Raw genomic sequence first — 14,141 nt, 5'->3', positions numbered from 1 at the left:
GAAGGATCTCTCTTGAGAAAAACAAACAACCTCTAAAACCTCCCAACAGCAGCTCGAGAGAAAGAGGTTACATTTTGGAGCTAGACTCAGGTTTGGCTTCCAGTAGTGGTTCCTTTGTCACAGTCTCCACCCTCTCTCTATCCCAGATTCCTCATCTGTACATGGGCATCGCCATCTGTCTCACAGACCATGGGGCAGTGTCCCTGGCATATTCAGTACGTACCATTGTCTCTTCTCTCCTGGAGGAAGAGTGAGTGAATGAGAAGGAAGAAATGAGTATCAGAAGGAAGGGGTCAGTTCAAGCTGCTGGGGCTCAGGGTGTCTCCCAGGACTCAGGTGCCTCCTTCATTCACTGCCTAGGACTAGGCTAGGGGCTGCTCTGTTTCGTCCCCTGCCCACCCCTTTCTTCTGTCACCTCTTCCCATCACTCTAGTAGAAGGCAATCTTCCTCCTCATAGCCCCAGTACCACCCACAGAGACAAATGGGCTGCAATTCTGCTGGACCCAGGAGGCAGCTGGCCAGCTGTTTCCAATGTGACTGAGAGCCTAAAAGGAAGGGGAGCAGTGAGATCCGAGTAGGACTGCAATTATAAGCCTATTCAGCTCCCCAGAATAAAGCCTTGCCATTAACTAACAGCAGGGAGGGGGCAGCATGAGCTCCCCAGCTTCCGGGAAGAGCCTGGCACAGGGCTGCAGGGGCTCCACCTCCCCCAGCCCCACCCGAGGGCCAATTACCCTGGCAGGCCTGGGGGTGAGTGCCCAGGCCCGTGCGGGGATTCAGGCCCATGAAGTCCATGATAAACCTGCCTGGTCATCCAGTCTCAGAGCCTTCACCAGCTCAAGGCTGATCCATTGCATGCAACTCCCTGAGCCCCCTACCCCACCACAGACGCCGGAAGCTTCCAGACTTTCCCCATTTAGGTCTTCCCACTCTGGGCTACCCTGCTCCCTGGCGGGCTTCTCTGCAGGTGGCTGCGGAAGGCTGTCCCGGTCCCCAGTAAAGCTGTCCTAACCTCCAGGACTGAGACCTCTAGGTCTCTTTAGGAGCCGGTGAGAGTCTCTCAGACCCACAAAGTAGGGGTAAATCACCAAACAAAATAAAACCTGCTTTCACTGTTTCACTAGAGTTTTAGCTTGAAATTAGTTTCTAACAGGGTTGTGAATCAGAATCTTTTTTAAACAGTTTAGTGATAATACTGCAATCATTGTGTGTAGTACTTTGTCATCTTGCTTAGTTAAATGAGATTATTCAAAGTATACAGTATAAGGTGAGTCTTGGGGACACAGCTGAGTTTCCTCTGGCTTAGGGTTGGCTGGACTAAAACAGCTGACCAGGTAGGTGAGCTGCTACTGCAGCCCTCAGAGACTCAGAAAAGGGACATTTGCTTAGCCTGGCAGCGTGGGGTGGGCCAGGGAGGGACAGACACATTGTATACTTGTGCTGACCTTGGCCTCAGCCAGAGTGCAGAGGCAGGCAGGGAACTCCCACAGCTGGCTGCATGCACACACCAAAGACCTGGAGATCAGGCTGATTGGGTCTGGATTCCCAACTGGGGTTGTGTGGAGACCGACTGGCTTATCCCTGGAAGTCCTCAGAGGACTGGGCTGGAGTCTGACCAGTAGGGAGGGGCAGGACTTGCCTCACAGCACCAGAGGGACATAGAAGGTTCTGTGCCCACTCTCCTGTGCTGGGTCCTTGGCCTGGGCCTTGACCTTGGCACTTGCTCCTACATGGGTTGTTTTTGGGTTTTTTGGGGGGTACTGGGGATCGAACTCAGGACCTTGAGCTTGTGAGGCAGGCACCAGAACCACTGAGCTAAATCCCCAGCCGACACTTGCTCCTAGATGACTCCCTGGGAAGTCTGGGCCTCGCTCTCTGGAGGTGAGACACCTGTTTAGGGAAAGTAACAGGGGTTGGGAAGAGGTCATGGAAAGATTGGGAGTAGGGATGTTGAGAGTCTGGTGGGAGAAAACTTAAGGCCCAATATCCTGGGAAGCTAAGAACACAGACCAATTGACACATGCCCTGTTGCGCTGTCCAGAAAACATCCAGGAGCCTCCTCCCAGAGAAGCCAGGACACCGACATCAGACAGACAAACGGACAGGCAAGCAGGCTCTAGGAAACTACAGACCGCACAGACAGGATGACTTGGAATAACAGGAACTAGAGACAAGCAGCAGCTGAAGTTTTGGGCCCCTTGGAGACCAGTCCCCCTGCCCCACACAGACAGTTGTAATGGGCAGGGCTTCCAGGCCCCTCTGGGAACATTACAGAAACTCTCCCACCTCCCACCTCCCTCCCTAGAGCACTTCCAGCCCCCAGCCTCAGTGCCCGCACCTTCAAGGGGAAGACAAATGACAGACATTTGGGGAATTAAAATAATGGATTTCTTGGCATCCACCCCAAACCTTGGAAACAATCCTAGTCCTTTGGAGCCCTGGCCCCATTAGGACCCCTCCTCATAGCCCTCCCCTCCCCCTCATCACCTACCTTCTCAGACGCTGTGGGGGTACACCAGCTCCGCCCACCCCTTCCTACCCGAGGCAGGGGAGGGCGGAGGAAGATGAGGGGTGGGAAGAACCAGGAACATGGCAGACCCAAGGGAGACCCCTGTCCCCTGTCCCTGCCAGGCCTGGGCTTCCTGAGGGTGAGTTACCCAACATCACCACAGACTGCTGTTGGTTCGCATCCATAGCACGCTCAGTGAGGTGAGCTGAAGTGATGAGGTGGGAGGCAGACTTCTCCCCTGCCATTTTTAGGAAGGAGACTCAGGCTGTGTGTCACGGGAAGGAGCCAGGGCCCTTCTGCCTCCTCCTCCTTTGCCAGCCTTACCCTTCCTGCAGCTCCACTCTTTCCTTTTATCTTCTACTGTCTCACTCTCCCACTTCCTTCTTCCTTCTAATTTCCAGGTGAGTTGTTTTCAGTTTGGGGGTCTCCTAATGTCCCATTAGATGAGGGATTCCCATGGCTTCAAGTGGGCCTTACTTTTCTACAGTTCCAGGGCCTGGCCCAAAACTTGGCATAAAGACCGCCCCAAACATCAATACAGCACCTGACCAGTGGTGGGGAGCTCCCATCCCTCCTTCAGCCCTGGATTTGAGGATCCCCAAGATGTGCCCCCTCCACGTAGTCTCTGCCTCAGAGTTCTACTTCCTCGTCTGGCCTCTGCTGATCTCCCCTCAAGGGAAACCAATTAGCAGTGCTTTCCAGGGGTGCTTTTCTTTACTCCTAGGTCAGCAGGCACCACCTCTGATAACTATATAGTTACTTTCTAAGGACTAAAAGGAAAAATATCATAGACTAGCTACATCTTAAACATGAAAATGGTGAGCACTGGGAGCCAAATGCCCCAAGTTCAAGTGCAGCCATTGCTACTTACTGTGTGACCACAGACAGGTCCTGAGTCTTTAGACCCAAAACCGTCTCTCTCATAAGACAAGGATAATAGCTTGCCTGGTCTGGCCTCACTGAGCAGCTGAAAGGTCATGAGATTATATGTAAAAGCTACTGTCGAGACAGATCAATCCCCCACTCTACAGATGAGGAAACTGAGGCCTGGGGAGTTACATAAATTGCCTCAATTCATTCTCACATCAGGAGACTGGGGAGAGGTTCCATTTCAGGCCAGAATCCAAATGGGGTAAAGAACAAGTCAAGAAAAGAGAAATGTGCAGAAGTGAGGCAAAAAACTTGGTGGGAAAAAGAAGAGAACAAAGCGAGAGAGAGCAGATGGAACTTCAAGGGTGGGGACTTCATGTGGGGAAGGAGGAGGAGAAATGGAGAAAACAGGGCAGGATGCAGAAAGGGGCACCCACAGTAGGGGATGGCATGGAGGAGGGGGCCCGCAAGGAGAGGGGACAGAAGGAGTAGGAATGACCCTGAAGAACGAGGACACAAAGCCCAGCCTGTCAACGACCCGCCCTTCTTCCCAGGAGTCAGCCAACTCAGCCAGAGCTGAGAAATCCTCAGAATTAACCCAGTCACCCTGGCTCAGAAGGAGAAAGTTAGAAAGAAAAATGTACACCTTTGCTGCAAGAGGAAGGTCTGGCATTCACTGAACTTAAATACTCTGCCATGTGACATGTCTGTTATCAAATTCATGTCCCTTGGCATTTACCAAAATGTATTTTATACCGGTCCTTTAGAAGGAAGAATCATGGCTTTGGAATTTGAATGACAGGGCATGATGGTTGTAAAAGTTAGGAATGGCTCATCTGGGTCTTGAGGAAGGAAAGAGAGATGGGAAGAGGGAAAGGAGATGACAAGATGGGGCATGTTCAGGGTAGTATGGCCGTGGACGAGGCAAAGGGGATGAAAAACAAACAAAACCACACCAGACTTCAGAGGAGGCCCCGGGGCTGTGTGCTGAGAGGCGGGCAGGTTGGGGGAGGAAGTGGGGAGGAAGGGCCCCTGGGTCCCACCTCTGGGAGGCCAGGTCGGAGCAAGTGGGCTTCTGCTCGGCATCAGCAGCTGGGCAGCAGAACTGGTGCAGCACGGTCTCATTCCTGAGGGCAGAAAAAAAGAAGGTCAGAGTGTGGTAAGCCAGCCTGGGCCAGCTCTGCCCCGTACCGAGGCATTCTTGTCTCACCCCTTGCTGCCCCTTCTCCGCCACCTGAGCCCCTGTGAGACATGGGTGGCCAAATACTGCTGCAAGGAAGTGACCAGCATTAGGTCACATCTCTCCAAGTCTCTTCCAGTCATCTGTAGGCCCAAGTTAAGTGCCACTTCCTGCAGGGGGCTTCTGGGCCCAGCCCATGCTCCCTGCTTCTGCGTCCTCATCACGGTAGGTGGCTCCTCCTGGAGGATCTACCATTGGTCCTGCTGTGTCTCTTCTCTTAACTCTTCATGGCCCTGTTCCCTCCTCAGGTCCTACAAGATCTGCATGCAGTAAACATCTTCCACCTGATCATATCCAAAGACACAAAGCATTCAGATGGTGCCTTTCCTTTTGTCAGCTGAGACTCCAAGGCATGGTGTTTGATGAAGGATTGGTTTGATAAAAAAAAGGAAGCCAACTCAAAAAGCAGAAGCAGGAACTTGGATTCCAGGGCCAACGCTACAGTTGGCCAGCGATATGATACATAGTTCATTTCTTTTGGAGTCTCAGTGTATTTACTATTGAAATCACAGAGTTGAACTAGAGAAGTGGTTCTTGACACTGACTGCATATTAGAATCACTAGAAGATTTTTAAAAATACCACTGCCTGGGTTCTACCCCTAGGGACTCTAAATCATACGGTCTGGCAGGGTCCATGGCACCAGGACTTTTTATATATTTACAGGTGATTCTAAAAGGGAGCCAGGACCCAGAAGCACTAGACTAGATTTCCAAGGTCCCTTCTCACTCTAAAATGCTGTTATTCTAATATCCACATTGAGCCAACCTGGGAGTTAATACTGCATTCACCGTTGGATGAAGTTATACTGATCTGTTGCCTACTCTTTCTTACTAATTGGTCACCATTCTAGGCATTGTGGAGCCAGAGAATGTCAGAACTGGAAAGGCCCCAGAGCTTATTTGAAAAAGTTTCAGACTTCGTTAGACTGAACTAAGAACATTTGTCCAAACCAAATCTTTGCTAGAAGCCTATTTTGTGAAATAAACCCAGAACAGCTCTATGGTTGGAGGGATGGGAAATCTACGGTCTCTTCCGCACCTCCTCAGCCTCAATTTTGGTCCACCTCCTTGGTCCATTTTGGAAGCCCCTAACCTCCAAGATTACAAGCTGAAAATGCTGAGTTTAGCTATCCTCATAGGGGAAGGTAATATTGGTGCCTACCTTAATTTGACAAAAATAAATGCCAAGAGAGTATATGTTTAAATGAGAAAAAATTTCAGAAGAAAATTTAGGGATCTAGCTTATGAGTTTGGGAGATTTTAAAAACAAAACAGAAATCTTCAAAGCTGTGGATTTAAAAAATATACATGTGTATCTACATAAAATGAAAACATCTTGTATGGAAAAATATACTCTCATAAGTCAAAAGACAAAGGATAGACTGGGAGAATATATTTGCACCACATATGACAGAAGGCAGGTTAATATCCTTCTGACTTGTGTGCTACTGTATTCAGCTTATGAGCAATTTTTGTCAAGGATTGTTGTTAATGGATTATCAAATATAAATTATATATAATCTGTGGAACAAATTAAAAATTAACACAACTAATATAAAACTTTAAAAGGGTGAGGACTGAGGACACAGCTCAGAGGTACAGCATGTGCTTAGCATGTACCAAGCCTGGGTTCTATTCCAACACTGCAGAAAAATATAAATAAATAAATAAATAAATACTACAGAAAATAACCCTGACCCATTATTTTACAAATGAGAAAGCAAGCTTAGAGTGAAAAGCACTGTGTTTAAAGTTGTCCCTTGGTTAGTCCCTGGCCAATTTTTCAGCCTACCCAACCTCCCCACTGCCCCAGAGTTCCTGGGACAAATCAGAGCCTTGGAGCACTGTCTAGAACCAGAAGGCCTTGTGATAGCACCCAGAGCTTCCTGGCCTAAAGAAAGGGAGAGAGAAGAGTCAGGGCAGAGAGAAGAGACTGGATGGCTCAGAGTAGAGGGATGGGTGACCCAGTGTGTAGCTAACGCCCCTACTATGCTGACCTGCATATCCGATTCCAAGCCACCAGCTGTGTCTGTGCCAGTGAAGCTTTGGGATTCCTGACAAAAGCCACCAAGAGGATAGACAAAGAGACAGAGCTTGATCTGTAGGCACAGCACTGGCAGTTCAGGAAGTGGAGCCACCAGATACCATCACTTGCTGGCACAGCAGTGCCTGGGGGATGCTGTTCTGACTCTGCCTTCCTTTCTCAGAGGCTTCCTCCCAAGGCTGTGAGCCACTCCTCCACCCAGGCATGGAGGGCAGATCTCAAGTGATGTCAGGGTCCACAGTCTTTGGCTCCATCAGCACAGGCAATGAGTGACACAGACTGAATGTACCTGAGACCTTCTGAACCCCAGACTCAGGCTGGCAGTGCTCTTGGGGTGCAGTATTTGCTGGGGGTTTTTCTAGTAAGGTCCTTTGAACAGTCTAGCCGAGAGGGAGGCTCATGTGCCAAGCCCTCCCCCTCAGCTCCTCCTAAACCCCCTTCCTTGAGCTCTAGCCTCATCAGAGGTCTCCCAGAGGACCCTGCTCACCTTCCCTCGCTGTTCAGTCCATGCTGAATTGCAGGTACTGCTCTGCCTGCCTTTGACCGCTTCTCTGTCAAGGCCATGGTCTAAGTCCACTGGCTGAACATTGCCTTCATCTTCGTGGGTGTCCCTTCCCTCTGTCTGGAGGAGAACCCGAATAGAAGGAGCCAAAGAATTCCTTCCCACAAATAATAAAATTGGAGCTGTGATGAAAAAAGTAACTTCTTTCTGGGTGTTCTTCTCCAAAACCCATAACCATGGTCTAACAGTGAAAAAAATGGCAGACAATACAGGTTCTCAGTCAAAGACACTCCACAAAATACCTGCCTGATGCTCCTCCAAACTGTTAACATCATGAAAACTACAAAGAGACAGAAGTTTTCATGCCCCAGAGGAGACTGGGGAGACATGATGACTAACTGGCACATGGTTCTCTGGATGGATGGGATCCTGTACAGAAAAAGAGGACAATAGTGGAAAACTAGTGAAATACAAATAAAGTCTGAGCTTCAGTTGATAGAGACAGATGATAGGTAGATAAATAGACAGGTAGATAGAGAGATAGATAGACAGAAGATAGGTAGATAGATGATAAAATGGGAAGGAAAATACTAATGATTGTGGCTTAGCACATCACAGTGTTCATCACGTGGCACCTACCGTTTTCACACATTAACTTATTAGTTCTCACAAAACCTCAACACCCCAAAAAACTTCCTCATCACGTCATAGGTGAGAAAGCCATTGATGAAAAATCAAGCACTCGTGTACAGTATCTTGCATCTCATGACAGCTCTTTATGGTAGGTGCTATCAGCCCCTTTTGCACAAATGAGGAAGCAAAGGCTCAGAGGAGGTAAGTGACTGGCCCAAGGTCACACAGCTAGTCAGCAGGACACCTGAATCTCAGGCAGGCCAGTTGTAAGGATCACACCCATGCTCTTCTACATGAGGTTTCTGGCCAGTGGGAATGTGTTTGTTTCCTCACCAGGCTTGGACCAGTGTCACGCTCAGTGCATCGAAAAGTTCCTATTTGACTGAAGATGGAAAGGAGCCATGATGGAAGTGGGCAGAGGGATCATGGCCTCATTTGTTCTCTCTGCCCCAGGCTGAAGCTTATCCTGATGCTGTGCTTCTGCTTCTCTGAATCCCTAGCCTGCACAGCGTGGCCCTTCCTCTCTGCCTCCCACTCCTTCCATCCTCCCTGAGAGCCGCCACCATAGCAGATGGACACGAGGCTAGGAAGGAGTGCAAGGGAAGGAGGCTGGAGAGAGGATCTCTGGGATGCTGGATGGACCATCACAGCCTGTCTGTGTGTGAGGCCAGTGGCTTTGGGCACAGCCGGCCTCTTTCCACAGAAACTACAGTGAGCCTTCCTCACCTCTCGAGGGCCAGCCCACGGTCTTGCCGCCACCCATGCCAGCTAAACCTGTGGGGTTGATGCCAGGAGCTACAGTTCTCACGGATGGATCACAACCCTTGTCTGTGTTCTTTCAAGTCTCTGGTTTTTCAAAGCTTCAGTTTTCTCCTCAGTCATTCCAAGATAATGGCAATGTCTATACCCCGCAGGGCTTTTAAGGGGACCAAACACCACAGCGAGTGTAAAGGTGCATCAAAAAGGCAAAGGCCAGACAGATGAACCTTTTATTCATTCACTTTCCTGACCCAGCTATTTCCTTTCATCGATTCAAATGGCAGAAAGAAAAGAAGAATGCTGTCCTCCCCCAGTGATGCTTCCTGCATTCTTGAAGTCAACCAGCACTGCCTTTCATGAGCACTCAGAGTCAGAAAGCATCCCCTCAACACAGCAAGAGTCAGCCGCTTTCAGAACCTGCTGCCCAAACGTGACCCCTATACCTGGTTCCTCAGAGCAGGGCATTCCCTTTTCACCGTGGTGGAAACTGGGTCCTGGTGCAGTCTGAATAAATCCCTAAGATGCTGGGCGCTGAAACAGAGCACCTAGGATCCAAGCTTTGCTACTTCCTCTGGCTACCAGAGAGCTGGTAAGGAAGAATGGTGCCTGTAGGCCCAAGAGCACAACTGCCACACTTTGGGTACAGGAATGTCAAGGCAGGCCTTGGAATCATACAACTCCCAACCTGCCTCACAGCAGGAGCCTGGCAGTGGCTCTCTCGGGGCTACTGTGCCACACCATTTCCATGGCATCATTCAGTGTAGCATGTGGGTTCACAGCCCAAGGCTGCGGCCCCAGGAGTTCTGGAGCTGGAAGGGACAGAAATTGGCAGTGCAGTGGACCCCTCTGGAAAAAGGACCATGGACATTCTCAGGGTTCAGCACTTGGAATTCCAAGTGATGGAAGCCTGTGGTGTCCAGGCCAAAAGCTTTTTCCCTAGACTCTAAATTGCAGGGTCCACAACTTTAGGCAGAATTTAATTCTCCCTGGCTGTAGCAATCCTGTGTCTCCCAAATTGATGGATATTGATGGGCAGCTGGATTGTGGACAAACTCCAGAAAACTTAAGTGTGAGGCAGCCTCTGGGCCTAGAATGAGGATTTTTACTTGTTGCAGATCCCTGGGAAAGAGCTTGGAGAACTCAGTGAGACAGAGGAGTGAGTGGGAGGCTGTTCCTGGGCCAGCAGTGAGCAGGACAGGAGCACAGGCCTGCAAAGAATCAGTGTCCACCCAAAGGAAGAGGCGGGCTGAGGTGGACTCAGAAAAGGACCCTGTTTCTTAAAGAACTAGTGAGTGGAAAGAGTGGCACGGCCAGGGGAAGACCAGGGAGCCAAGGCCAGCTGGCTGGCTGGAGGAAGGGACAGGGAATACAGCCAGGAGCTCATGAAAGCTTTTACTAGCACCAGTCTCCAACATTTTCAAGTGCCTGTGCACCTAAAACTCCCCACATCTATATTTAATTTGTGATTCAAAATTCCACTGCATGGCCATTAAAATAGTTTAGAAAAACTCATGATGTGCACAGTACTGCAGTGGGGCATTGAGCAGAGAGGGTAGGGAGGGGGACTCCCAGCAGGAGAATAAGGGAGGAAAAACCAAGAATCCCAGGGGGGGTGCTTTGAAGGAAGGCCCCTCACGCACATCTTTGTGAAGCTGAAGACAGGAGACTTAACTCCCAGCTCCTTCTTTGGGAAGAAAACACCCAGGAACCTCTCCGAAGGAGCTGCCCTGAGCTCCTGAGAAAGGGAGAACCCATAAAACCATCTTCTCCTGGGCCGGGGATTTAGCTCAGTTGTTTCCCCACCTGCTGCGCAAGCGCAAGGACCCGAGTTCAATCCCCAGTACCAAAAAAAAAACAAAAACAAAACTAAACCATCTTCTCCCGTAATCCCACCTTCACTACTACCAACCTTACTAATGCTGGTACAGCCTAAAGACTCAGTTCCTTTTTTTCCGCTTTCTCTTAATTTTCTCACCTTCTCCAAGATGCAATCTTTATCTAAACATGATAAATAGGCTGAAAACTTACCCTTATATTCTCTGAAACATCTCCTATTCTGGGGGATGTGGGACGCTAGATAGCCAAAGTGGTTACTTTGAAAAATAAAACAACTTATAGGATTTACAGTATGTGCTTTCAAGACTTGAAATAGACCTGCCTTAATTAAGAAAGTGTAGTGCTGGGGGAGGTGGGTGTGTAGCTCAGAATAGAGCATGTGCCTAGGATGCATGAGGCCCTGGGTTTAATCCACAGCAATGGAAAGAATTGGACACTTCACCAAAGAAAAACCAGTAATTAAAAAATAAGCACACGAGGGCTGGGGACTTAGCTCAGTGGTTTCGCAAGCGCAAGGACCTGAGTTTGATTCCCCGGTACCAAAAAAAAAAAAAAAAAAGAAAAGAAAAGAAAAAATAAGCACATGAGATGATACTCAACATCATTAGTCATTAGTCACTAGGGAAACACAAACTAAAACTACAATGAAATAATATCACAACCTCACAGAATGACTAAAATTTCAATCTGACAGTACCAAGTGCTGATAAGGATGTAGAGCACCTGCAACTCACATTTGTGGTGAAAATGCAGAATGATATAACACTTTGGAAAATAGTCTGGTGGTTTCTTATAAAGTTAAACACATACTTAACCATATGCCTCTGCAATTACGTACCTAGGTATTTACCCCAGATATATAAAAACACATAATAACATAAAACTATTCACAGCAATCAATGTTCATAGTAGAAAAAAATCTGCGGCAACCCAAATGTTTATTATCTGGTTCATGGATGAACAAATTGTAGTACATGCATACACTGAGCTATGTTCTATTCAGCAATAAAAAAGAATTAACATACATGCCCCAAAATGGATAAACTTTAAAAGCATGATACTAAATGAAGAAATCTAGATGAAGAAGTCTAAACACTGTGTGGTTCTATTTATATGATATTCTAGAAAAGGCAAAACTATATTGACAGAAAGTAAGTTGCAGCAAGGTGAAAGGGAAAGGATTAAGAGAAAAGGGAACCAGGGGTCATTTGGGGTAATGGAAATGCTCTGTATCTTGATCGAGATAGAGGTTATGCAACTGTAGACATCTCTCAGAACTCCATTAAACTACACATTTAACTACACGAACAACAGACTCACTGAGAGAGAAATAGGGCAAATAATTCCTTTCCCAATAGCATCCAAAAAACTGAAATACCTAGGAATCAACCTAACAAAAGAAATCAAAGACCTCTTCTCTGAAAAGTATGGCACTCTGAAAAGAGAGATTGAAGATGATATCAGAAAATGGACAGACATCCCCTGCTCCTGGGTAGGAAGGATTAATATAGTGAAAATGGCCATACTTCCAAAACTGCTATATAGATTCAATGCAATTCCAATTGAGATCCCAGCAGCATACTTCATGGACCTCGAGAAAACAATCCAAAAATTCATTTGGAACAAGAAGAGACCCAGAAGAGCAAAAGCAATTCTAGGTAACAGAGACATGGCAGGGGGTATCACAATCCCCAACCTGAAACTATACTACAAAGCTACTGTGATAAAAACACCATGGTACTGGCAAGGAAACAGACCTGAGGACCAGTGGAACAGATTAGAAGATGCAGAAACAATGCCAGACACACTCAGCCAACTCATCTTCTATAAAGGAGCCAAACACCCTCAATGGAGGAAAGATAGCCTCTTTAATAAATGGTGCTGGAAAAATTGGGTTTCAACTTGCCAAAGATTAAAACTAGACCTATATCTCTCGCGATGCGCTAAACTAAAATCAAAATGGATTAAAGATCTCAATATTAAAATAGAAACACTGAACCCGTTGGAACAGAGGTTAGGTAGAACCCTTGAAGACATCAGTGTAGGAAAAGATTTTATGAACAAAACCTCAGTTGCCCATGAACTAGCACAAACAATCAACAAGTGGGATCTCTTCTTATTAAAAAGCTTCTGCACAGCAAGAGAAACCACCAGTAGTGTGAAGAGACAACCCACAATGTGGGAAAAAATCTTCACCTGCTCTTCCTCAGGCAAAGGTCTACAATCTCGAATCTATAAAGAACTTAAAAAGATTAGACCTCCCAAATTTAAAGACCCAATCCAAAAATGGCCATCTGAAATGAACAGACTTTTCTCAGACAAAGAAGTAGAAATAGCAAATAAATACATGAAAAATGTTCAGCATCACTGGTCATTCGAGAGAAGCAAATGAAAACAACGCTGAGATTCCACCTCACTCCAGAAAGAATGGCTGCTATCATAAAATCAACCAATAACAAATGCTGGCAGGGCTGTGGGGAAAGAGGAACCCTTCTCCACTGCTGGTGGGAGTGTAGACTGGTGCAACCACTGTGGAAATCAGTATGGAGATACCTCAAAGAACTAGGACTGAAAGTCCCATTTGACCCCGCTATTCCACTGCTGGGGATCTTTCCCAAAGAATTCAAAGAATCATACCACAGTGATATATGTGCATCCATGTTCATAGCAGCACGATTTGTAATAGCTAAAACTTGGAAACAGCCCAAATGCCCATCAACTGGAGACTGGATAAAGAAAATGTGGGGGTTTTTTATAAAATGGAGTACTGCTCAGCCATAAAAAATGAGAAATTAGAGACATTTATTGCTAAGTGGATGTACATTAAGGCAATACTCTTAAGTGAAATAAATAGGACACACATGTATAAATACCGAATAGTTTCTCTGGTGTGAGAAACTGAAAGTGTAAATAAGGACTAAATGTATAATAGTTCATGTGAAATAGGAAGAAAAGGGGCAAAGAGGAAGGAAGTGGGAGGGCTAAGGGAAAGGATAGAAGGGAATGGGATTAATATGAGAAAATGGAAAAATAGGAACAAAATTTTTGCAAATAGGGAGGAATGGAGGGGTTGAAGGGAGGGCTGGGCAAGGGTGAAAAATAAGAACCAAGAGAGACTATGTAAAGGTGCAAATTTCCAATGATGAATGTCATTATATTGTATACCTAAAATGTACCAATGATTAGAATGAATAATCGATAATGCAAAATAGGAAGAAAGGGTCCAAAGGGGTAGGGGTAGTGGGAGGGGCAGGGGAAAGGAAAGAAGGGAAAGGAAAAATGCTGAGAAATGGAAAAAATGGAAATAAAGTCTTTGTAAATAGGGAAGGGTGGAGGGGGTGAAGGGAGGGCTAGGGAAAAAACTACACATTTAAAATGGGTGCATTTTATTGTATGTAACTTTATCTTAATACTACTTATTTTAAAAAGAGAAAGACCATGGGCCGGGGATTTAGCTCAGTGGTGCCTCGCCTGCCTTGCAAAGTCCTAAATTCAATCCCTGGTACCAGAAAAGAAAAGAAGAGAAAAGAAAAGAAACCAAAATCTTTTTCTCTTCCTTCTCACTTTTAAATTACTTCAAGAGGCTTTAGAATCATTTTTAACTTTCCTCCATCCATTGGCCCTGATGATCTCATTAACCCCTTTCCAAGCTGCAGCAAACAGTGCGTTTTCCCTCTTTCCACTGCTAGATTGCATTTCAGAGACCAGATGGCTCATCAGAGAGCCAAAGGAATGCAAGCGACCCG

At 46.9% G+C, this 14,141-nt stretch overlaps 1 protein-coding gene and 1 long non-coding RNA gene across 7 annotated transcripts in view; one reads left to right on the top strand and one right to left on the bottom strand.

The window, feature by feature from the left end:
* Positions 1-7,847, top strand: part of LOC106008523 (uncharacterized) — a 38,899-nt gene extending 31,052 nt beyond the window's left edge. The window contains exon 7 of the long non-coding RNA XR_015440764.1: positions 4,869-7,847. This is a non-coding gene — a long non-coding RNA (uncharacterized LOC106008523). The remainder of the gene's footprint in view (positions 1-4,868) is intronic.
* The window catches only part of Iqsec3 (IQ motif and Sec7 domain ArfGEF 3), a 103,751-nt gene that overhangs the window by 65,549 nt on the left and 24,061 nt on the right, over positions 1-14,141 (bottom strand). For all 6 annotated transcript variants that reach the window (XR_001182844.3, XR_001182846.3, XR_001182845.3 and 3 more), the window contains exon 2: positions 4,424-4,507. Coding sequence is in view for 3 of the 6 variants with exons in the window: in XM_087185946.1 (XP_087042072.1) it covers positions 4,424-4,507 (84 nt within the window). In the remaining 3 variants the exon portion in view is untranslated. The remainder of the gene's footprint in view (positions 1-4,423; positions 4,508-14,141) is intronic.

The sequence above is a fragment of the Heterocephalus glaber genome, unplaced genomic scaffold, assembly GCF_053883595.1.
Source record: "Heterocephalus glaber isolate CG9 unplaced genomic scaffold, H.glaber_assembly_v1.0 deba00000281, whole genome shotgun sequence".
NCBI classification, from domain to species: Eukaryota; Metazoa; Chordata; class Mammalia; order Rodentia; family Bathyergidae; genus Heterocephalus; species Heterocephalus glaber.
Note: the sequence above shows the minus strand (reverse complement) of the source record. Positions and strands in the feature narration are given on the sequence as shown.